The sequence below is a fragment of the Haemaphysalis longicornis genome, unplaced genomic scaffold (genome assembly GCF_048455015.1).
Source record: "Haemaphysalis longicornis isolate Haplotype H1 unplaced genomic scaffold, Haemaphysalis longicornis Haplotype H1 scaffold_6, whole genome shotgun sequence".
Taxonomy (NCBI): domain Eukaryota; kingdom Metazoa; phylum Arthropoda; class Arachnida; order Ixodida; family Ixodidae; genus Haemaphysalis; species Haemaphysalis longicornis.
In genome coordinates this window covers 158,959,254-158,983,250 of record NW_027526407.1, presented here as the reverse complement: position 1 = coordinate 158,983,250, position 23,997 = coordinate 158,959,254, and the positions used below count along the sequence as shown (strand labels likewise).

The following is a 23,997-nucleotide window of genomic DNA, read 5'->3' as shown; positions in this document are numbered from 1 at the left end:
GCCGATTTCGATTCAGGGCTCGATAGTTCCCACAACAGCGTCAGCGGCCGTCCTTGTGGGAACATGAACATGAACAGATTTGGGGACATGAACAAGCGACGCATATGGGCTGGACCGAGGACACGCTATTCCGAGTTCCACCATGTGGCCGAACTTCTGTCGGGTTGGCCGTAGCTTCCCGGAAGATACGCGTCTTGGCGGTGCATAGATCGGTGGTCCTGTGGCTTTGATGGAATGCGGAACACTGTGCTACACCGTGCCTGTGTCTGTAACGTGAACACGGGGAACGTTTGTATTATGGCAGGGAAGCACGAATCTCAAGACGGACTGACCAGGGTCAGGCTGAGAGGAGGGTGGTGAGTCGGATTGCCTTGTACTGCTTCACAAGAAAATGGGACTCGAAGCCGTATGTTGGGAACATCGAGCAACACACGAAATTATTGCAAAAAGACTGCACCAATAATATTTCATTTCACATCAGCAGCTATGAGCACCAAGTAAACGTTCTGTAAAATCGAAGTTTAGCGGGTGTGAATGATGTCAATATGCTGTTATCACAGTGTGATTGACGTGGTGGGGTGGTGACACAGGAGGCTTCGTTGTATCAGTTTGTAATGCAGCTATCATTCTCTCCTTGGCGCCTATGTGGTATTAGGAGGGAATTACGTTGTTGCGGTCTGTAATAAAAAAATACGCACGGACAACTTCAACGCAACGTAGAAGCACCGGTCGCCGTCAGTGCTTTAGGTCACTGTTTCCTGAGTGTCAGCATAGTGAAACACACTCACGCTCAGCATTTGGAAAGCACCAGTGATACCAGCACATATTCTGCTGCTGAGCTGGTGACAGCAGCATGTTTGGCTTACCTAATCTTTGTACCTTTTGACACGTGCGAAAAGCTTATGGCGTCTCGGTGAATGAAGAAATCTCGTCGCGCTTTCAGTAAAGTTCTTCTCCAGAATTTTTCGCTTGTATGACAGCCACTGATGTGTGCTGGGCCTTCGCTGCCATCCCGTAGGCGAGCTCGTCGTCGGCTGCCTAATATTTCTGCTATGGTGCAGCGATGACCATAGAGGCTTCAATGTTGCTTTTGCCAAAAGTTATTTGAGCACAGCTCCGTGAACAGCGGTTGTTTCGCGGATCCGAGACTGCTGTATGTGCCGCATATGCTGACAGGGTGTGCACTGGCTGAGGTCCGTCCAGTGAAGCAATTTCTGCAGTTACTGTGGTCCGGAGGGCGTACGTAGGTGAACGAGATTTTCTTTGAACGTTGCAGATGCATTTTCACCTCGTGGTGCAAGAAAAAGATACCTCATCTCACTGTCTATGGCGGGCTCGAGACCGCTTACTGCACAGTGCCATTCCGTAAGGCGTGCTCAGATGTGCTGCGAACTGAGCTGTAATTTGTATGGACGAGATTGCTGGTTCCTCAGTACTAAATTGTGGTCATCGCTAACCATCGTCCGAAAAAAAAAAGTCAGTTGGGCATATGTCATGGATGGTCCACGCTTTGCTAAGCATTTATAATTTGGTTCTGATAAGCAGTAAACTTCACTACTGTCTAATTCAGCAAAATTACTTCAACGCAGCACCGATGTTTTATTTAAACATTACCTTACGTCCTCTTTTGCTTTTTTTTTTCTTTCTCGCAGTGTTGGAACGAAACACGCTATGATGGCCATCGAAGGACGGCACGTTGTTCGAGCAGTTATCGTCTCCTGACGAGGCGTCGCGACGAGGGGACGGTGGCCCTTTACGGAGATCAACTGTGAAGCCTCCTTCAAGCGACCCGTGAAGGCGGGGCGCGAAGCAGGACCGGACCGCAGAGGAACGCGGCGCGCGATACCGGGCGGCGTCAGCCGTGGGTTACCCAGAGGGCATCCTCCGGTTTCTCCTGGTCGCTACGATGGTCTTGGGTTCGTATCCCTTCTCCCCGTCTTACTGCACATTTAGTTTCAGTTTCAGTTTATTGTGTCAGTAGAAATGGTACAGTGCATAAATAACTCTAGGAGGTCCCATAGTCACAGACTGGGGAGGGACCTCCTACCAACAAGTACGAACGAAAAGTACACCAAACGCGGTTAACAGCAGTAACAATTCTAAAAAAAACAGGAAGAACATGATTATGCAATCAAGCCAAATATTGTTACTAAAAATCGGTAGTATTATACAAAAAGGTAATCAAAGGGGGATATTCATCTACATACCCCATATACACGTACATAATACAAACGTTAAGCCAAAATGATCCGGCGAAGCCGCCTCTTAAAATAATAAATTGAAGGAGATGATTTGATGGTTGGGGGTATTCAATTCCAGAATGAAGACGCCAAAAAGTTCGCAGTTCGTTTGCCGTAGTTAGTCCTACATTTTGGTAAGAAATAATTCTTGTGTTTTGAGAATCGAGTGCAAGTACTCGATTCTCACACCACAATTACGTCAAGTACTGCAATGCTGTAGTAGGTGGAAAGGTGACGTGGGTCACACTAAACCGGTAAAGCGACCTATTGCGCCAATATGGATTTTCAGCCGGACGAGTGAGTGAGTGAGTGAGTGAAAGACTTTATTAAATGCCGGCAACAAACGTAGTGTTGCCACTACGCCCGGACGGAGCCACTCGTCGGTCCTTTGGCCACTCTACTAGACGGGCACCGTCGCTACTCACTGCGGTGGTGGTCGCCCTCTTCCCCGGGGGGACGATGACGCCCCGCAGCTTTCCCTCCGGTACTGCCGTTCGAGAGCCGACACGATCTCGCTTGAATGCTCAGCACCGTGTGGACTGTCTGTGCACGCAGTTCAGCGCAACCGAACGGATGAAGTCAGTAATTGAGTAGATACAGTTGTGAAATCTGCGAAGGAACGTTCGACATCCACTTTAATGGAGCCATACGGCTACAAAGGAAAGCTATGCAGGTTTCTCAGAAACTTTGCAGTTGAAGAAAAATTCGTCCTCGTCCAGGATTCAAACCCGCGACCACCGCTTGACCGGAGCAGTCGCTGTACCAACTGAGCTAACCAGAAGGCTAGTCGTTTGTAGCGCGAGAGCGAATTGATTAACAACTCGAAGTGATGGGCAGGTGCTAAGATGTGCAATCTCAGGAACAATCGAACATTGATGAAACACTCTGGGTATATTCCTTGCTAACTAGTTTTTGGAGGGTTATCACCTTCGTGATAACTTGCTCGTGATAACTCGGTTTCGGCGGGTTAAACCTGGACCTCTTAATCCAGTATGTGCGCTCTTTACAAGTTCTGGGAGCGGAATTCTAAATTAGAACAAATGCAGGTGGTGTAGATGAGAGCGGGGAAGAACCAGGTAAAAAGAGCTAAATGCAAGCATCGCCGCTCACGCAGTATACAGGCTTGCCAACTTTGTGGCCGGGCATTTCCTGCTGCCCTTCCGTGCAGACTCAATGTCTGCTGTCATCTGCTTCCTAATCGCAGCCAGAAAGCGAATGAAGCACTCAAACGGGCAGAGATCACTTACTTTTCTTAACGACGTACCTCATGTTCTACGGGTCATTAGTTTCATGCTAGAAACCAACGTTCCTTTCACTTTAATTGGCTTTCAATGAAGAAAATTACTACTATTTCGGTAAATTGTCCGGTATGTCATTTTCGTATGGCAAAAGAAATTTGGGATGGAATTTAATATTGTTGTGATGAACTGAACTCTAGGACGCCTTCCTTTCTGAAGGAGGTGCATAACATGTTATTCCATAAGATTTTTAACTTGTACCTTGTAAAAATATTTCTGACTTTTCGACATTCTTCTCGTTTAATTATTCCAATTGAGGGCCGAATGTTTTAGTACTCCTCTTGTGATTTACTTGTACCCACAAACATGAACAGCTCAGTTTTAATATCGTACTGAGGAAGTTTTAATCAGCAGCTTGCGCATGCGTGAGCTGCTATAATATTCCCCTAATGCGAGCCGTGTTCAACATTTAAAACAGTGCCGAATTTGTGCCAACTTTGGTATACTCATTTTTATAATGAGGTTGCCGTCGACGGATGTCCTAATGAGCGCCTTACGAATGGTACTAGGTGTCAGACTAAACAACCTCGTGTCTCGGTATCGCGGATATATCTACACGAAAAACGGAAATTTCTTGGAATCGATACGAGCGTTAACAAATACAGGAGCCGTCCAGCAGTACAGGACTGCATCACGAGCCAAGCGGGCAGCCATATCGGCAGCCAGCAACTATAAAACGTGAAACAACGCCCAAATAGAGCAAGTGAAAGAACAAACATGTTTTGGAGTCTGGTTTTAATAAATCCTCACGTGCAATAAATACATGACTGTGTTTTACAGGGAATTGTCTAAATGTGTCATGTATTATTTAGAACGCCACACTTGATAGTGCTTTTTTCTGAAGGTGCAGTTACGTAACACACTTTTCTACTCGAAACTCTACTATGGTGCACTGGCCTGTGGCAAAACAACGAAAACGCCAAACTAACTCTTCTACAAGAACGGATGCTTCGCATATACTGCGGTTACCGTGGTCGTCGTACGAATCTGCGAACGGCTCCGTTGTTTCAGCGGTTTTCTAGGCTTAGCGCTCATGGCATATACTATTTGAAACTGTTGTGCACCATAGATGAAGGTGAAATATAAAATACGATAACCAGCACTATTTCCCACTACTCTCTTTGGCGTAACACCCGACACCGACTTTTTAGGTTTAAAAGTTCAAATTGATGTTTCACGAGCCAAAGGGAATAGGGCGCGCGCCGTATATGGAAACGAGCGTTCAAGGCACGCAGGAAATTTTTGTCTTTTGAACATTTCTTACGAGGTGGAAAGGCGGGTATGTGGGGATTTCTTGTACTATACAGTGAAATTATACGCGCTCGCATGGCGTTATTTAGCTACGCACCCAAGGATTTAGTTAACCAAGGATTAGTTATGGAAAACAGACTTTCTTATTTCGTTCGACAGAATAATGAACAAAATGAGGAAAGTTGGAAGTTTTCAAGTTCCTAAAAAATTGTTCAAATAAAGCAAGCCAAACAACTATTGCTCACTGACAATGCGTGGTTTTCGTGGATAGCTTACTTTTCTTGTTTGTTTTCTTACTTTTTACAACTAAGCTTAGAAATTGATAAGCATTTTTTTCTGTTTTTAATTACCGCGTATTCTTAAATAGGAGATATGCTGCCCCTCTGTGATTGCAAAAAAGGTTATTTTCGGGATGCCAACACTTTTTTCCATATTGCCGCCCCTCGTCTTGCAGTCAGTATGTGAGCGCGTATTTTTTTTCTGTGCCGAACAGCGTACCAGTGTGTGTGTATTCTCTCCTGAGAACTTGGCTCCGTGCTCCCGGGACTAAAAGCTTCACTGCACCCGATAAAAAATGCGCCTCGCGGTGTAGGCTCGAATTTCAGCATTGTTAAAGTGAACATAAATACAGAATACCACTTTATTCAATTCGAAAGAACTAGCCTTTGGTAACTGCTTTGGTAGCGGCTGCATTCCCTAAACCAACGACGCTTTTACAGTGAAAAAAAACAAAACGCAAGAAATATAAACTGGCTGGTGATCACTATACTTCCGAATGCGAAATTTGTGCGCTGTGCGAACTGCCGTTTTCTCGGCTACGGTGCAGGGCTGCTGCATCTCAGGAAGTGTTGGTGTGATGATCGAACGCACGGCGTTCCGCGTTACTGTACCGTTATCTGGCAGTGCGTCGCCACCGCCGAGCATGTTGTTGTAAACCGTGTTTGAACTTCCCGCGCAAATGTCACGTGGTCGGATGAGCCCCGCAACAAGGAGGACGCGAAGCGCATCCACCGGTTGCCTCACTTGTTCACCACTAAAATACTGCAGTGCGCTGAGGCAGCACTGACTTGTGTGTTCTCTCGACGGCAGCGACGGTAATCCACTGCGTGAGTTGCGGGAACTACGTTTCAGGAAGGGACCCCGAACTGCGTTCAGTAAGTGAACGCACATCATCGTGGAGCGCACGGTGGTGCGCACTGCAATGGCGACATCTCACAGAGCGTCGCCATTGCCCAGCATGTCTCACAGCTTCCCCTCACACTTTTGCCATCTGTAGCCACCGAGGAGCGTCTCGTGCGGGCTCATCATACTGGCCTCCCTCTCACACTTTCGCCGAATTCCTCCAGCGTGTTCTTTCTTTCTTAATTCGCTAGGTTACGAGGCCGATGCCAACGTCAAACCGCAGTAGCGGCCGCCAAAGTGATGCGCACTAAACAGTTTAGCGTGAATGTAACAGCCCATCACGAAGCGAATGTCTCGCATGTTTTTTTTTTCTATCATGTTGCGTACTCCAGTTGTGGACCACGCAAAGAGTGAGCCACACTTCGGACGCTCAATCGGGTTGTAAAACTCAGATTTATGGCGCCGTCGTTAAGCGCCCCATAGAACGATGAACCGTCGTCGTCGTTGTTGTTTTGAAGCAAAATATATTTTTCTTCATTTCCCCGTCCAACAGTATAGAATTGTGAGTGCCGTCGGCAGTCAATACATGGCGTACGGAAGCAAGATAGCATTTCAAAATGGCAGTGACGCGTGCTTTATTGGAACTGCAAAGAAACAGATTACATGACGTTAGGCTGCTCAGATGAACACATAACGGCTCCACGTTTTACAGCAGCAGGTATAATCGATGACCAAAAGTAGAAATAACAGTAGAAATAACACGAAGGCAAGGCTCTAATGTTGTCCCAGCCACAACCCAAAGTGGCCATTGAACGGAGAGCCATATGCTTGCCTGCTATAACGGCAGTGCTTCCAAGTTTACTTAAAATTGCTTAACTGAAAATAGGCTCAAAGTAATATCAGAAGCAATTGTGCTTTCTTTCTTCCACTTTTTTGGCACGGCACCTGGCGAATACGCTCGTAAATTAGGCATGCAAAAATGCAATTCAAAGCGTATTTTTTATTCATTGATCACTTCAAACTTTTGCGCTTTACCAGCCTTATTTCATGCGGAATAAGGCTGATCTTCTGTTCCTCTTTTAAATAATTCGCAGCACAGCGTCATGTGGTGAGCTTCTAGAACTATTCCTGTCCACTTGCCGCAAACGTTGACCGGAAAACATATTACCTTCAACCTTCGCAAAATGTCTGCGTGACTTGTGCCCTATGTTACGATTGGAGTAGCTTAATTACCTGGATATAATTACTGCTTACTGGATTTTGGTTCGAAAAATGTCTGCTAGTCTGTCTTCGCTGAATTGTCCACATTTTGTACCCCTGCCTACGTGATCTATCCTTGACATCTATGCTGCCACTTTATCATAAAACACGAGAAAACATGACCCTTTCGTACTTTTGTTTCGTTTATTCAAATTTTTATTGTATCGCCTTCCCCTGTAGTATGTTATCTTAGCGGTGCTCGTCCCACGAGTGCTCCATTCAGATCGTTCCGGTATTGCCCAACTTTGCTGTGTAATATATGTATAGCTCTCTTGCAGTATCGGCACGTACCAGTGTTTACTGGAGTTAAATGACACTCACTGTCAGGCATTGCCTTCGTGGGTGCGTGTGCGCGTGCGTGTGTGCCTGTGTCTGTGCGTGCGCGCGTGTGTATCCGTATGTATCTGTGTGTGCGTGTGCGTGTCGGTGTGTGTCTGTGTTTGTGTCTGTATCTGTGTGTGTCTGTGCGTGCGTACGTGTGTGTGTGTGTGCGTGTGTGTGGGAGTGCATGCGTGTGTGCATGTGTGCGCGCGCGCGTGTGTGTGCGTGTGTGTGCGCGTGTGTGTTTGTGTGTGCGAGCGCGTGCGTGCGTGCGTGCGTTCGTGCCAATAGTATCCCCATATATTTTTCTTTTGTGACATGCGTACACCGTGTCTTGTGTGTTTTTGTTGGTGTTTTAGTGCGCCAGCGCAAATTCCTCTGATTGTTCTTGGGCAGGCAAATCAGTGATTGATTGAATGATTGGTTACTAATATTATTTATAAATAAATTATCCCTATATGTCCAAAAGTTTCTCTTGGTTTCAGATTCTGATTAGTTGATATGTTGTGTTTTTAAGAATTAGTCTAATCGGCCCATGCGCACTGATAAAGGGTTCGTTACTGAGGGTATATGTGTGGTATCTTAAGGAGAAAAATCATTTGTTATTCTATCCTGGTCGTCCTGTCCCTTTTTTGTTGTGTCACCGTATAGTGAGCAAAAACTTACCGTCATGAATTTATCTCAGTAATTTTCGGTTATTACCGATTTCTGTTCGAATATTTCAGACTGCTTGCAGAATTTTTAATTCACTGGAAACTATACCAGACAGTTCCCATGTGGTGTAGTGTGACCGGCCTCGGTGGCTCAGTGGCTAAGGCGTTGTGGTGCTGAGCCCGGGTTCCCCTCCATCAGAAAAGCGTCCGCCAAAGCCCGGAAGGGAATTCGGGTTCCCTTCCCGGCCGCGGCGGACGCCTTTCTGATGGAGGGGAACAGCGAGAACGCCCGCGTGCCGAGTTTTCAGCGCACGTTATAGATCCCCAGGTGGTCGAAATAAATCTGCAGCCCTCCACTACGGCGTGCCTCACAGCTTGTGTAGCTTTGGTGCGTTACCCTAATAATCAATCATTCACTCAATCAATCAGTCATGTGTTGTGGGGTACTTTAGGACCTGTAACCAATTATGTAAACTCTATCCCTTAACACAATTTAACTCTTATTTCCAAGACTGTTCCTTCTGAGCTTAGGTTGCGTAAATGCTTTGATTGCGAGGCGATAGCAATACTTATCAAAGACCTATTTACTTCTACTTCGTTTGCGCGCCGACTTGTCCACTTTTGTTTTTGTTTTTTTGTACTTTGGCCTGTTTTCACAAAGGCGAGAAACTTTTCCCATGTTCAAACTACCCAAACTTAGCTCTGCGGCTGACTTCCTTAGGGCGGGAAAGAGAAAGCGTAATAAGGGGATAAATGCTTCTGCTTAAGGTGTCCTCTTATGAATTGGCTCAACTACTCTTAGCAGCACAAGAAGAAGCCCCCGAGATCTCAAGATCAGTTTCTGGCTTTGAAGGCGATCATACGATGGTAACCCTTTTCCGATCAACGTTACCTCGTCTAGGTATCCGGCTAGCGAGCTGAACGACAACGAGCGCACGCGCTTGCCTTGGAATACGAGGCTGACTGTTGCGGAATATGAAGAGCCAGGCCTGTGACAGCGTATTCCAATCGAGCATATCAGCCTTGTGTTCCTGGGTTCCCGCTGGTATTAAATCGTTCATTAAACACACTTCTCTGTCCCGATAACAAATGCTACCAATTGTATCGCAAACTTCGAATGAATAATCGAGATACTAGAGAAAACGGATGAGGCAGTGGATACATGACAGCCAATTTTCTTAGATTTTTTGGTCGCCACCGACGAAGGCACCACCAAGCCACATGATTGGGACTTAGGAGGGGGTCTTAAGTATCCTTTAATGGTATCACTTGAATGTTATGGGAGTTAACACATTGATAACTATGTTTTTATTACGGACCTACTTTACGTCGCTCCTGTACCCATTACGCCTGTACAGCTCGGAATTCAAACCTTTTTATATTTTTGTTTTTTTTTTTTCAGCAAATCTCTTCTGTGACTGGAATGGAGCTGCGTGTGTTACGAAAGGCTTGTTCTTTCAAACTCAACAAAGTTCTATGTTGTCGTCATTGCCCTTTGACGACACGGCCGATATTGATCTCCACTATCACTGGTGGCGCGGATAACAATTCTCACTGCAACTCCTCTACCTCTCATTTCACTATCGGTATGTGTATGTTCCAAGAGTTGCATGCTGGCAAGCAGTAAGGAGCTGCAGCTGCGGCTACGTAGGTCTGCACAAGATCTCTGGCAGCACCATGTCGCCGCCACATCGATCGCGGTCCGAATGAGTCCGCGGTGGCGTTGACAAGCCAGGAGTGCACGCGAAGTGTTTTCACTTCCAGGGGGCTATTCATGCTCCTCAGCCACCTCTACATCGTACACACGATGCACCACACCTAAAATTTCAAATAAAAAGTCGTGGACCACGAGGTTCATTAAGAACATTAACGGTTAAGTATGTCACGGGCCAGCTGAAGGACGATTGACTTTTTTCAAAACGAGAAGGTCACAAAAAGGTGCACAATCGGTGTCCTGTATCTTCTTAAAACGCGTTGAATCGTCGTAAAGATAACTAGAGATTCAGATAACTAAACTTCAGAAGTATTGCTTAGCGTACAGTGCAATGTGCTTTAAATGCCTGAAAAAATGCAAGAATAGACACGAGAGCATCGCCGTTTCGAGAGAAGGTATGTCAATCTCTGTAGTTCCGCACATGCAGCCATTCTGCCAAACGCGCAAGTGGCAGGCTGGCGAGACATCTATTTTATTTACGCCATCAGAGCTGATTTGCACGTGGTGCTACCATGTCTCCCTCCATTCATTAATACGAGTGATTGTGTTTCTGCAACCCCCGCCCCCCCCCCCCTCCTACTCTCCTTGGTGCAGGGTTCCGTGGTGTCCAGGCTCTCTGATGGCCCGTTCGCATGGCGGGCTTCACGAAGCACCTCAGCACGCACGTGTACTTCCACATGGACCGGACGGGTGGCTCGTCCTCATCATCGGCCAACCCCGCGGCGGCCTCTGTGACCGGCAAGAAACCCTCGGGCAGCCCCCGCCTGCACGGCGCAGGAGGAGAAGCCGTCGCCCCGCCCTCTTCCAGGCGCTCGCGAGAGGCCGCCACGGCCAGGACGCGAACAAGGTGCACTATACTAACGGCGGTTCATGTCTTTAAGCCTCCATTACATGTGGTCATGTCCTGGACTGTTCTGTACATGCGCAGTTGGGTCATCCTGTCGGCTTCGGCATTTGAATGGATGCTAGCACACCCAAAGGTTTAAAGGGCAAGCTCCTGAAACAACTAAGCTCAAGACCTGTGCATTGAGTGACAAAGACGTTCTGTCACACGGATAGGCGTACTTCCCACAGAGTTTCATACTAATATATACTAGAGCGAAATCTGGCGCCACTGCGAAGGGGAGCCGCGCTTCAGCGATAGTTCCGTCATGTACCGGGCAGGCACGTTCCTACTGTCCTTGGCCTGGCTCATAAACAGGCTGAAAGTTGGCTCTGGCTGCAAAAAAAGCAACAATATTACCGTAGAAGGTTCGTCAAATTTGTTTTGTTATTATAAAATTGAACGTCCAAAAAGATTATTTCGTCAGTGATTATGCAGAAGCTTCATGCACGATGAACAAGAAAAAGTGTTACCCCTTTTTTGTTGAATTCGGCTCAGAGACAAAAAACAAGCCACATAGCCAGCAACGCCAAGTAGGCGAGGAACGTCGCTAGCGGCAGTAGTGCCGCCCACGGCGGCCCGCGACTGCAGTGACATCTTTTCCTCTAGTATAGTATGAAACTTTGTGGTACTTCCCGCTCTTGAACAAATGGGCAAATGAGGTTACTCGCCACTACAGTGCTCCCAGCCGGGAAGCTTCCGACGTCTCGTCGCTATCGATGGCAGCGCCACCGCGTCTTTCTTACGTCGCGCTGTGAAATAGTCACCAATGCTCCCTGTAAACTGTAGACACTGGTCAACCCTGCCGTAAGGGGGCTGTCTGTATTCAGTTGGTTTAAACTTGTGGCATTTGAAGTCAATTTGTTCTCTAATTAGAAGGAGGTTCTGATGTTTACATAAAATTTCCCATGCAAAGCGGAACAAAAACCGCGGATGATTTCCATCCCGTTCTATTTTCTACTTTGATCATAACCTATTCTTGCGCCCTTTGAAAAAGTTCGGCTGTAGGAAAATCTTGTATAATGTTGCTATAAACAAATGGCTAGACATTGGCGTAATTTCGTGCCACCTAGAAACAACGCTTTGCATCATAATTTTGACACCCCATACATAACGCGACAGCGCCGCTTTTCCTTCTCTAACCGCTTACAAAAATAGTCAGCAGTAAAACGTGGAGGGCCTACAACTGAGGAAAGCGTTTCTAACAGCTGCTTCATTCCGTGTGAGAAATCTACGGAAAGAAATTCTATGGGAAGACTATTCTCCGGCGGTTGCCGTTTCCGTCGGCGTGCCAAGCAGGTTCAATTGCCTTGCCGGTGTGGTCGGATGGGTGTGGCAGTAGACATGTGAAAAAACAGTTGGCATTAAGCGCATATTTCATTCCCTTTTCCATGGACCACCCCAACCACCACCATCATTATTGTGATCGTCGTGTTCGCCATCACCACCTTCAACAAATTTATATCAACATTATTATGACGATTTCTTTTTCTCAAGGTAGCGCCAAGCAAGAATATATGAGATACAATATCGTAAACGTATGCCTACTATGGAAAAGACAAGTGCCACCAAGAGAGTGGAGCCTTCGTACACTGTTTTATAGGAGACGGCCTCCGCCTCTGGCTCGTCGACGAGATGCGGCTGATAATGCGATAATCTACGCTTGGTCTCGTCCGTGCGTGCTTGGAGCATTGAGTGGGCGTAGGGAGGGACGAGAAGACTATGTGGATAGAGATAAGCGCAGTCTGAAGTTGCGGCAGCGTTCCCGTACCACCGAGCTTTAATGACATCATAAGTTGTTTAGAGAATGTGCCTCCACTGGCGTTTACAAATATCAAACAGTGATGTTGATGGGGCCGAATTCGGCACACAATTGAAAACAAGACTACAAGAGCAAGTACTAAGCATTTAAAATTTTACCAGAATAGGCGGTTACCATCCTGGCTCAAGTCCGAATGCGCTACAGGATGGGGGAGGGGGGTGTCTGAGAGCAAACTAATGAAATAATGTGTAAGACGTCGCATTTCCGAAATACACAAGAAACAGCGACTTGTTTCTCACAGAACTGCGCATCCTTATAGAGTGAAAATTTCTGTTATGGAAACAAACTGTTTCTTTCACTTGCACGCAATGTCGACCAATTTTGGGGGAAAAAAATTACAATTGCAGGCAAGTTTTGTTTTCATAGCTGTTGTATGGAAACAAGAAGCTTCCTAATGTTACTGATGCAGGAAAGGATATGCCGCGGTGGCTTGCTTGCGATGAGCAAGGGTTAAAGACATATAAATACCCCTTACGGCCGGCCCTCAGGTAACTGCATATCACTATTCATCCAAATACTTTGTCGTTTGCGGCCATCGCCGTCGTCTGAGGACTCGTCAAGGCAGGCAGATGTTGAACGCTGCAGAGCGTAGAGATAACGAACCAGTAGTCTGTGGTAAACCTGCATTGCACGCTCTAGCTGCCGTCAGTATAGACGGGAATACTGCAGTTCAAGTTTTCGTGGAATGTACCGCAAGACTTATCAAATGTCTTTATAATGCTATGTCTGCCGCGGTGGCTCGGCGGCAGAGGCGTTGCGCTGCTGAGCACGAGGACGCGGGTTCTATTCCCGGCCGCGGCGGCCGCTTTTCCGATGAAGGCGAAAAGCAAAAACGCCCGTCTGTACGAGATTTCGGCGCATGTTAAAGATCCCCAGGCGGTCAAAGTTAATCGGGAGCCCTCCACTATTGCGCACTTTATTGCCTGCGTTGTGTAGGCGCGTTAACCCCTACAATCAATCATCGTTATAATGCTATGCGTACTGTATTACCGTGGTTCTGCTTGCGAAAACCCGGTTTCACGCCTACAATAACACTACTTAGTGTTTTCCGTATCACTACCCAGTTTTGTGACGTATTCAGGCTGTGACACACCAGACTGAATGTGTGGTTAAAATGGCCGAATATTACCCCGTGTTTTTTGAACAGACGTTTTTTTTAATTCGTCAAGTTGCACTCTGCTCAACTTATTTCTTTCAGTTTATGGCATCTACTGTAATAAATCGGTAATTTCTCCCCAATCTCCCCCAATCTTCCTGCCCCAATTTCCTTTATCCCGCACGAACTGAACCGCATTTAGATTTTCTTGCAGCGACGTTTTACTTATAAAGCAGGGCCACGACTACGTGCAGTTCGAGAGCTTTTTGTAGCCACGTGCAATCACCAAGGTGGAGTCACCACACGTAGACAATTACCATTGCAGCAACGCGGAACAGAACACATCTAATGCGGTGATGGCTTTCCCGCAGCCCCTCAACTAAATATGCGGCAATAAGACTAATGCTTAGTTTTCCGTTTTCACTCTCATTGGTCTGATAAAAACTGCGTAATTATGTCAGACGAGCTAGTTTCAGAAGCTAGCAGATAACTAAAGCCAGTATCTTCGCTCCGTACAAGTTAGATTAAATCTTAAGCTCTTCGGTATATCCTGGTTCAGTATATTGAGTTGTTTTCGGTCATCGTCTTGGCTTCTATATCAAAAAACGTTTCCCCCGTGTGTAAGTGTATCCCTTGTGTATGAAAGCGTGTGTATGTTCTATATAATAGTATAGTTTAGGCTACCAATTTTACAATGCTCTAACAGGCCAATTTATACTGTAGGTGCTCCATCAACGTCGTCCTCACCCGTTGTGCAGGCGCTGACACCAATCAATGATAAAACTACTTTATTACAGGAACGACGCGGCTTTTTTGATAAAATTGTACAGGGCTTCAATTTCACGCAACAAATATTTATCTAGAAAAATAAACCGTGCAGAGGGTGATTGCACGCAAACGGGCTTCTGTATTCGCCAATCAAAACGGCAAGTATACAGACAATCAGATTCATTTTATGTGATACAGCATTGGAAATATCAGTTTCGTGCCTCGCGTTTTCCAAGATGGTTAGAGTAGAGATCCTTGAATTTCGGTTACTTTGATTTGACGAAGGTTCGGAACGTCGTTTGGAAGCGTTTGGCTGATCAACTTTCTCGGGATGATTCATACTCGTCGTTTACATCTCTATATGTCAAGCTTTAAGTGCTAAATCATGTTTTTGTAAAGCGAATGAATAGTATTCTGTCTTTCACGAGTGTACTATCGATGTCTTCAACGCTTTGTTCTTCGGCCTGTTCTCCTTTCAGTTTTCACAACTGGTATCGCATCGGTTTAAGCTGATCCACCACTATTCGTTACGCTGCTGATTAGAAAACTTTTATACATGCCTTGAACATTGCCAAACTATTCTTCTCTCCAGAGAGCCATTGTGCCTTTTCCGAACTCGTGCACACAATAAAAGCTGCATAGAAACACACCACAAGCAATAGTCATCCACACCAGAGTACATCAGGTGCCTACGGTAGAGACAATATTCAGCCACCTACGCCATTCAGATCAAAGAGTGCTGAAACAGGAGCTCGTGGTCTTCACTAGCTTTGACTTGGCGTTTTATACAGCCAACAGTTGGTTTTATTCGCTTTACTTTCCTTTTCTGTAGCTTCCCTCTTCGTTCGCCGACGCTCCACTCTTTCCTCGGTGAGAGAACTTTCTTTGTTCTGCCCATCTTATGGGAAGATCTCACACTGATGCCGCCGAGCGCCCGCCGTCTCTCTTAACTAGGAGAAGACCCGTACGTCAGAGCGTACGTCATCACTAGGCGCAGCCATTCCTCGACACGCCCATCCCCACACGACCATCTACACGCCCCTCCCTGGAACTGCTCCTCAGCTCCTTGCCTCCTCGCTACATCGTCTCACACTTTTTGGACAAGCCCTTTCCTCCTGTCGCCTTTGCTGCGCCGATTTTTGGGGGACTCCCGGCACGGCTTGAAGTCAAGTCTAAACAGCTCTACTGTTAAATGACAAGGACGTCTTCCCTGCGAAGGGGGATGACCAGAGAAGCGGTAGCACCCGAGGAGTACAAGTATTCCCTGGTCACACACAGCCGCGGCAACGTACCACGCCGTAAGGAATTCTTCGACGTCTAGCGTAATTTGAACGTGGCGCCATCATCCTTTGTAGAAAAGGTGTGCAGAAACACGTCTACTGGACGTTCACGCTTCGTGACATCTTGAACACAACCAATCACCCTTAAATCGCCGACTGTCGCACACCGCAAAACTGGTTCGACATGTCTTTCCGGAAAGTCCTTGTGGAGTTTCGCGTACACAACCTTGTGCTCGACCTAGGGAAAATCCGCCGCTTTGCCACATTCCCCTCTTCGTGGCACTCGCCTTCCTGTCAAGTCCGTCGCTCGAGGGGGATTCACACGACGGACATGTCCGCAGCCGTACTGGTGACGTCACTTGACGTCAGCAGACGGTCCGTCGCAAGGAAACACTCATACGAAGGAGAGAGCGAGCACACGACAGCGCGGATGGGCAGAGCAATCCCTCGACGCGTGGCCCGTCTGCGCGCTGCGGAAACCGCAAGAGGTTCGTGTCGTTGAGGGTAGTGGCAAAGATGGGCGCCGACGGAAAGCGTTGTAGCAGTAGCGCAGCGATGGCGGTAGCGTTGGCCACAAGAATGAGCCGCGTACAATCACGTGTACGTGATGGCTGAGGACGTATGTATGCAGGAAAGATGTATCGCCCACGTTTTCTCGTTCTGCGTTTCTTGAACTCCTGCATTCTTCGCTGTCGCTTCACGCGCTCTAACAACTTTATCGGCTTTCTGACGTAGCTGTTGCGGGCTTGCGTCACTTCTCATTTTGGTATCGCAGCTGGGCAGTCAGTTGACGCGCGCTGCGGTCAGCGTTTTGCCCCCTCTTGTTTGTCTGTCAAGTCAAATGCCCCTATCGTCAAATACCCCCGTGCTACCGTACTAAAACAGCACGCGTTCGGCGGGAAAACTGCTCAAGAGCATAAAAATGTCAAAAAACGAAGGCGTAGTGGCGACCTTGATACGACCACTGCTGCGACAAGGGAGGCATGGTTGCTAGACTACCCAGCCATGTGCGCGCCAAAGCACAGTATTTTGCGGTATTTCCACATTAGAATCGCAAACAGAAATGAAGCCTCGATTTGTCAGCCCGCTTCGTTCGCGGTCCATTTGCGAGGGTCAAGAGGTAGTGGTACGCATTCCGCGGACCGAATCAGTTATTTTGTCCGCCGTGTGAATCGGCCTTTACGGGCCGCCTTTCCGGCACGATCACCGCTGCTAATCTTATTCCGGCGCCTCCGATTGGTCCCGCGTTGACATCTTGGTAAGCGTGCCTGCCCTTTCTCCGAGGAAGCCGGATCCATGATCGCACAGTGTCGGAACGCTACGTAATATGAGTAGTTTCGTAGCTTCTCTCTTTCTGTGCCAAGGGTCAGCAGATTCTTTACCGGTTGGGTCTGCATCGTCATGAGGGCGGCGTAATGTAGTTTGGGGTAGTTTCTTACCTTCCTTCTGTACGCAAGTGGTGAGGACAAGGCTTACTGTTCTGCTGTGCATCACAGAGGGCGCTCGCACCCCCCCCCCCCTTTCACCAAACAGGAACAATCTATAAAAACTTGACAATATTTCAAGTTCCATGGTAAAGAAAAGCTGTTCGTGAAAGGTATCGACCCATTCTTTCTACAGGAGCGAAGCCACGGAGCCGTGCTTGATGCCCTCCACCGTGCCTTCTCGGTACGAGCCGACGGGCTCGGACTGGGACGAGTTCGACTACTTCTGCCAGAGCCCGTACCTGCTGTCGGTGAGCGAGCCCCCGCCCAGGGAGCGCTTCAAGAGGCGCCTCTTCCGCCGCTCGCAGAAGTACTCGGACCCACCGTCGACCGGGGCACCGAGCTCTCAGAGGCACCTGGAACAGCAGACGTCTCACAGCAGCGAGGAAAGGCTCAGGTATGCACATGTGGGCCTTTTATTGCAGATCATTGCGTTTTGCAATGATACTCAAGGACTCACGATTGAGATGGTTTGAGTAAGTTAAAAAAATGGGACATTCTTTCGCCTGAGGCCGATGGTTCCTTGGTTTGAAGTACAACAGTCCCCACAGTGACGGTACCATGACATGAAGGTATCCTAAATATTGTGCTTCTCAACGTGTAATCCCACCACGAACCTGCCTCGGTCTTTGAAACCTTTTCGTACGTTTAAGGTAACTTCCACCTTCCCGAGCCTACGGCTGGTTGTCGATCGGTGTGAAGCGCAGCAGTTTGTCAGGGAGAGCGTAAGACAAGTACCGCAACGCGGATCACACCACCAACGAGCTCGTGAACAAGTTCCGATAGGTTACATTTCCCCTTGGTGAGCTTGTGCTCACGTTTCAAATCCCCTAGCGTGAAAGTAGTTTCGCAGAACTGGAGTATATTGACATTTGCGCCTGCGGAAATGTAGCTTCCGAAGAGGAAGCCAGAAACCCAAGTTTGATCCTGGTTGCTAGAAGTTTGATCATGGATACTTGTTGTTTATCAGCGAGTGAAAAGTTATTGATTACAATATTAGGGCTGCTGTTAAAAAGGGAAAAGCGAGGTTGTTGTTGTTATCATGGTTGTTCTCATTTTCCCTACTTTTGTTCTTGAACATCCCTTACCTCATAATTTGGTTTATATATAAGCTGCTAATCCACAACACTAACTGCCGCAATCCCGATAAGGCAAGCGATACACACACACACTCATGTATAGGGACCGGAACTAACACAGTGCTTCCTAGCGCTGTGTTAGTCTACTTTTCTGTTGTCCCGTTCTTTGGCGCTGTTAATCTCAGAAATATGTACCAACTGGCCCGCCTACAATCCGCGGAGCCTAAAGTTTGCCGCGCGACACTAGCGCCACTTTTTTGCCGTAGCGGCGGAAAACAGAAGTTGTGAACGGAAGGCGTCTCGCCCACAACTGGTGGCACGTGTTTGTTTTGGCGCGAGCGCGGTCACCGGTGCTTTTCCTGCAGGCAGTCGACCCCGAACGTTAATTAATTACCTAATTTGTGTTAACTAATCAATTATTGATAAGTCATAGATAGGGTTAGAAGACAAAGTGATGCCAGTGGGGCTTGTGAGGTATCAAATAAAGGTCTCAGTTATCTTCGATATGTTCTTTTCTCCGGGGCTTCTCCTCCAAGCCGCAGCAGCGCTGAGGATCTGACCCCGGGTATCCTCAACCGACAAACTCAGCCTCCGATACAAAACTGTACATTTATTTACAGCCCGGCGGGCGACTAAAAAACAGGACTCGCGCGGAGCTCGAAGACGGCGGGCCGAGCTCTCCCGCGCCCGGACCGCGTCTCTCTTGTCTTCATCCCCTCGTCTTGCCGCTGGGGCCGGGGAAGAAGGAAAAGCCAGTTGTCTCCGTCGGTGGCCATCGCATGTGGTGGTGGTTAAGAGATCCGGTGCGCGCAGGCGTTCGAAATGCGCGGCGTCTCAAGGCGCCGCGCGACACGTGCATTTCATTTGTGCGCTGCTCGCCCCAGGGCCCCCGCCAGTTCGTGCGTCGAAGCGCCCGACACCTCCACCACCACTGTGAAACATAACTTCAGGAATGTTTCACACACGAAACACACACCACACACACTTTTGGCACGTGCACCATCGTTCCTTCAGTTTGACGACACAACAATCAGCACGGCCAGTGCCCCTTGACCCTGGCTGCAGGTCACCATGACGAAATAGCCAGAATCCTCATCTAGCTGATTCGGAACGAGCGGCCTTTAGCAGGTGGTACGCACCGGCCGTCGTCGTCCGAAAAGCCCCTTGCCATGCGGCGCACCCCGTCGCAGAACAGTAACAGGGGCCCCTCTCCTCCCCGCTTTCTCGCTCGAGAAGGAACCGCTTCTGCCTCGCCGGCCTGCGTTGCAGCCACGCTGCACTGCGGTGAAGCTGGCTGACACTTCCTCCCTTCTTTGTCCAAAGACCCCAGTTCAGCCAACCCTGAGCTCGGAGCGTCGTGCTCCACTACGCGCTGTTCGTCAGCGTAATCAGCAGACGGCTGCTTAGCGGTCACATCAACGCTGACATGCAATGCTGGAGAGGCTATTTCTTCAGCCACTCCTACAGTCCTACCTGCAATTGCCTGGGGCTGCACTACACGAGCGGCCGTACCCTGATTTGCACTTTCCTCTCTCACTTCGCTGGAGCTTCCCATGGCAATCGCATTCTCGCGACTCGACATTTGGGCACCTCCAGAAGCACAGGATGCACTTTGCGCAACACCAACTGCATCCGACTCGCGCGATTCCCGGGCTGCTGCATCCTGCAAAGCTCTTGGCCGCTCGGCCACGCTCCCCGAATATTCTGCGTCTCCGCACGCTGCGACAACGGGCTCACGCTCACCTGAAGCCAGCTTCAGTCCCTTCAGTACTGCTGCCTTAAGAACTGCGTAGCTCTTGCGCTGCTCCCCCGAGAGTCCAGCTAGGCACCCTCTAGCCCTCGCGCTCAAGTAGGGAAGAATTACCCCTGCTCGCCATTTTTGCGGAACACAGTAGGAGTCTAGCCTGGCCTCGGCACCAGCGAACCAATCAAGCACAAGCGCTTCCTGGGAGGGCATATCTACGAGCACCCCTTGCAGCATGCTCATGCAATCTAATCTCCCATCCATCTCGCTGCACCCTTGTACTCGCTGCCCGATCGGTGAGGCAGTGGCGTTGTTAGCGCTTCCCAAACGCTCACTCCTTAGGCGTTCCGCTGCTAACTCCGCCTCAGCGACCTTTAATTTCGCCTGCAGTAGGGCCATCTCGTCAGCGAAAGACATGGCTGACCTAATTCTGACGCTCACTGCCTCGTCAGCCCTCACAGTCAGCTCCATCTCACCATACCGACCTAACCGCCCCCCATTATCTCAGGGCTACTCATGCAGCACCCCCTACATGTCATGGTGAGCCACGCACCCAGGATCAAGTGAGGCACTGACCTGCATCGCTCCGTGCCTGTAGAGATGCCGCACTGGTGCAGATGGGGTATCCATTTAGGCGCGGCTCCATCAGCCGAGGTGTCCACCAAACAATGGCCCGCCGACTTCTCGCCTGCCGACAGCTCACTACTCCTGCTGCTCCTCGTTCAGTGGGCTCCTGATGCCTCCACTGACCGCTGGTCAAGCTCCTTCTCCGCCGCTCAGCAGGCCGCAGACACTGCCTCGGTCTTCGTTGAGAAGTTTGTTGAGCGCCGGTCGAGCCGCTTCTCCTCCTGGGTCGCGAGCTCGCTGGTCCTGCCGATCACGTTCAGCAGACCGCGATTTCTCCGCGAACTCCGTCCGTCGAGGAGCCCGTCTCGCCCGCCGGCCAGCTGAGTCGTCGCTGTTGAAGATCCTGTCGACTGCGCCAGTTATCTTCGTGATGTTCTTTTCTCCGGGGCTTCTCCTCCAAGCCGCAGCAGCGCTGAGGATCTGACCCCGGGTATCCTCAACCGACAAACTCAGCCTCCGATACAAAACTGTACATTTATTTACAGCCCGGCGGGCGACTAAAAAACAGGACTCGCGCGGAGCTCGAAGACGGCGGGCCGAGCTCTCCCGCGCCCGGACCGCGTCTCTCTTGTCTTCATCCCCTCGTCTTGCCGCTGGGGCCGGGGAAGAAGGAAAAGCCAGTTGTCTCCGTCGGTGGCCATCGCATGTGGTGGTGGTTAAGAGATCCGGTGCGCGCAGGCGTTCGAAATGCGCGGCGTCTCAAGGCGCCGCGCGACACGTGCATTTCATTTGTGCGCTGCTCGCCCCAGGGCCCCCGCCAGTTCGTGCGTCGAAGCGCCCGACAGTCTCGATGAGGAAAATCACGTGGGACAAATAAAAAATAACTTCTTCGTGAGATAGTCACGTGAGTCATGAATTCAGTTAAAATTGAAATTGATGCCCCTAGGGCTTGTGAGGTATCAAATTAAAGGTCTCGATGAGGGGAATCATGTGGGACAAATCAAGAAGGTATGGTCATGAGATAGTGACGTGTGTCACAGATTCGGTTAAAAATCAAAATGACGAAACTAGGGCTTGTGAGGTATCAATATAAAGGTCTTGATGAAGGCAATCAAGTGAACATATTAAAAATTGCTTCTTAGGTATAGTCATGAGATAGTCACGTGAGTCATGGGTTTGGTTAAAATTAAAATTGATGCCACTAGTGGTTGTGAGGTATCAAATTAAAGGTCCCGATGAGGGCAATCACGTGGGACAAATTAAATATCGCTTCTTAGTCATAATCATGAGATGGTCACGTGAGTCATAGATTGGGTTAAATGTCAAATTGATGCCACTAGGGCTTGTGAGGTATCAAATTAAAGGTCTCTATGAGGAAGTAATTTGGGAAAAATTAAAAATCGCTTCCTAGTAATAGTAATGAGATAGTCACGTGAGTAATAGTGTGGGTTAAAAGTCAAATTGATGCCGCTCTGGCTTGTGAGGTATCAAATTAAAGGTCTCCATGACGTTAATCACGTGAGGCAAATTAAAAATTGCTTCCTGGTTATAGTGATGAGCTAGTCACGTGAGTCATTGATTCGCAATAACACTGAAAGGCGGGCTAGTTGGGGACAATTCATAGCTGTAACTTTTGCGCACACAAAAAACGAGGACTAAACGGAGACACGAAGACCTGCGCTGGTCTTCGTGTCTCCGTTTAGTCCTTGTTTTTTACGTGCGCGGGAGTTACAGCTATGTATCATTGATTCGGTTAAAATTCAAATTGATGCCACTAGGGCTTGTGAGGTATCAAATTAAAGGTCTGGATGAGGGGAATCACGTGGGACAAATTAAAACTTCTTCCTGGTAAAAGTCATGAATAGTCAGGGCAGTCATAGATTGAGTTAAAAGTCAAATTGATACTTGTGAGGTATCAACTTAAAGGTCTCGATAAGGGGAATCAAGTGGGACATATTAAAATTGCTTCCTGGTTATATTCATGACATAATCACGTTAGTCATGGATTCGGTGAAAAGTCAAATTGATGCCACTAGGGATTGTGGGGTATCAAATTAAAGGTCTCGATGACCGGAATCCCGTGTGAGGAATTAAAAATCGCTTCCTAGTTCGTGTCATGAGATAGTTACGTCAGTCATGGATTCAATTAAAGGTCAAATTGATGTCGCTGGGGCTTGTGAGGTATCAAATTAAAGGTCTCGATGAGGGGAATCACGTGAGGCAAGTGAACAATTGCTTCCTGGTTATAGGCATGAGGTAGTCACGTGAGTCATGGATTCGGTTATCATTCCATGTGATGCTACTAGGGCTTGCGGGGGATCAAATTAAAGGTCTTGGTAAGGGGAATTTCGCACGACAAAGTACAAATTGCGTACTGGTTATAGTCATGATATAGCCACGTGATTCACAAATTGGGCTAAAAGTCGAAATAATGCCACTAGGGCTTCTGAGGTATCAAATTAAAGGTCTCATTGAGGGGAATCACTTGGGAGAAATTAAATATTGCTTCCTGGTTACAGTCATGAGATAGTGGCCTGAGTCATAGATTCGGTTAAAGACAAAGTGATGCTGCTAGGGCTGGTGAGGTATCAAATTAGAGGTCTCGATGACGGGAATCACGTGGGACAAACCAAAAATTGCTTCCTAGTTATAGCCATAAGATAGGGACGTGAGCCATAGATTGCGATAAAAGTCAGTGATGCCCCAGATCTTGTTACCGCCCGCCAGAATGCGAGAAAGGGGCTGATGGTGTGTTGAAAATTTGTGTTAGGTACGTGTTCAAAAGGACGTAGAATGGTGCTAGTTGGTGGTGCTTCATGTTGAATTGCTCTAAGTATACAGACGAAAGGACACTAACAGAACAAGGACGAGGCGCAAACTTGCAACTGTTTATTTAAAAAAACAACAGAAACGGGGGACACCTAAAAATACACACGGGCGGCACTTTGAACTCGCGCAGTAAAACCGACAAAACCAAAAACCAAACCATGAAGGTGCAGAAACTTATCTACTCAGCCGACAACAATACAGGAGAACACTGGCAGGAAAAATGTGGGAGTGACTGCCTGCTGTATCTCATCTTTCTTATCATGGTTGCTCTCTCTGAATGAGTCTTCGCTCCTCACCAGTGAGCAGTATTGACGGAGTACTAACGCACCCTTCCTCTTCTGTGATTATATGATATGCTTCTCTAATCTCGCGCGTAATCCCGGGCGTTCAAGAATGTCCTTGTTCTGAAACTGCGGTGTGCTTTCGCGCGGTTTGCAAGTTTTGCAATGGAGTGACAGGTGGCTCGTTGCCTGTGTTTGCTGACCTGCGAATCGTTGTTCTCTGATGTGCTCATTGACGCACCTTCCGCTTTGTCCGAGATAAGCTTTCCCACACGCCAGCGGTATTTTGTATACTACACGCAGTT

The 23,997-nt window shown here is 48.2% G+C and overlaps 1 protein-coding gene across 3 annotated transcripts in view; it reads left to right on the top strand.

Moving 5' to 3' along the window:
- LOC144141229 (uncharacterized) overlaps positions 1–23,997 on the top strand; it is a 321,032-nt gene that overhangs the window by 229,694 nt on the left and 67,341 nt on the right. For all 3 annotated transcript variants that reach the window (XM_077672786.1, XM_077672784.1, XM_077672785.1), the window contains 3 exons: positions 1,653–1,916; positions 10,454–10,706; positions 17,329–17,589. In XM_077672786.1, the coding sequence (XP_077528912.1) occupies positions 10,492–10,706; positions 17,329–17,589 (476 nt within the window). In that variant the 5' untranslated portion in view covers positions 1,653–1,916; positions 10,454–10,491. The remainder of the gene's footprint in view (positions 1–1,652; positions 1,917–10,453; positions 10,707–17,328; positions 17,590–23,997) is intronic.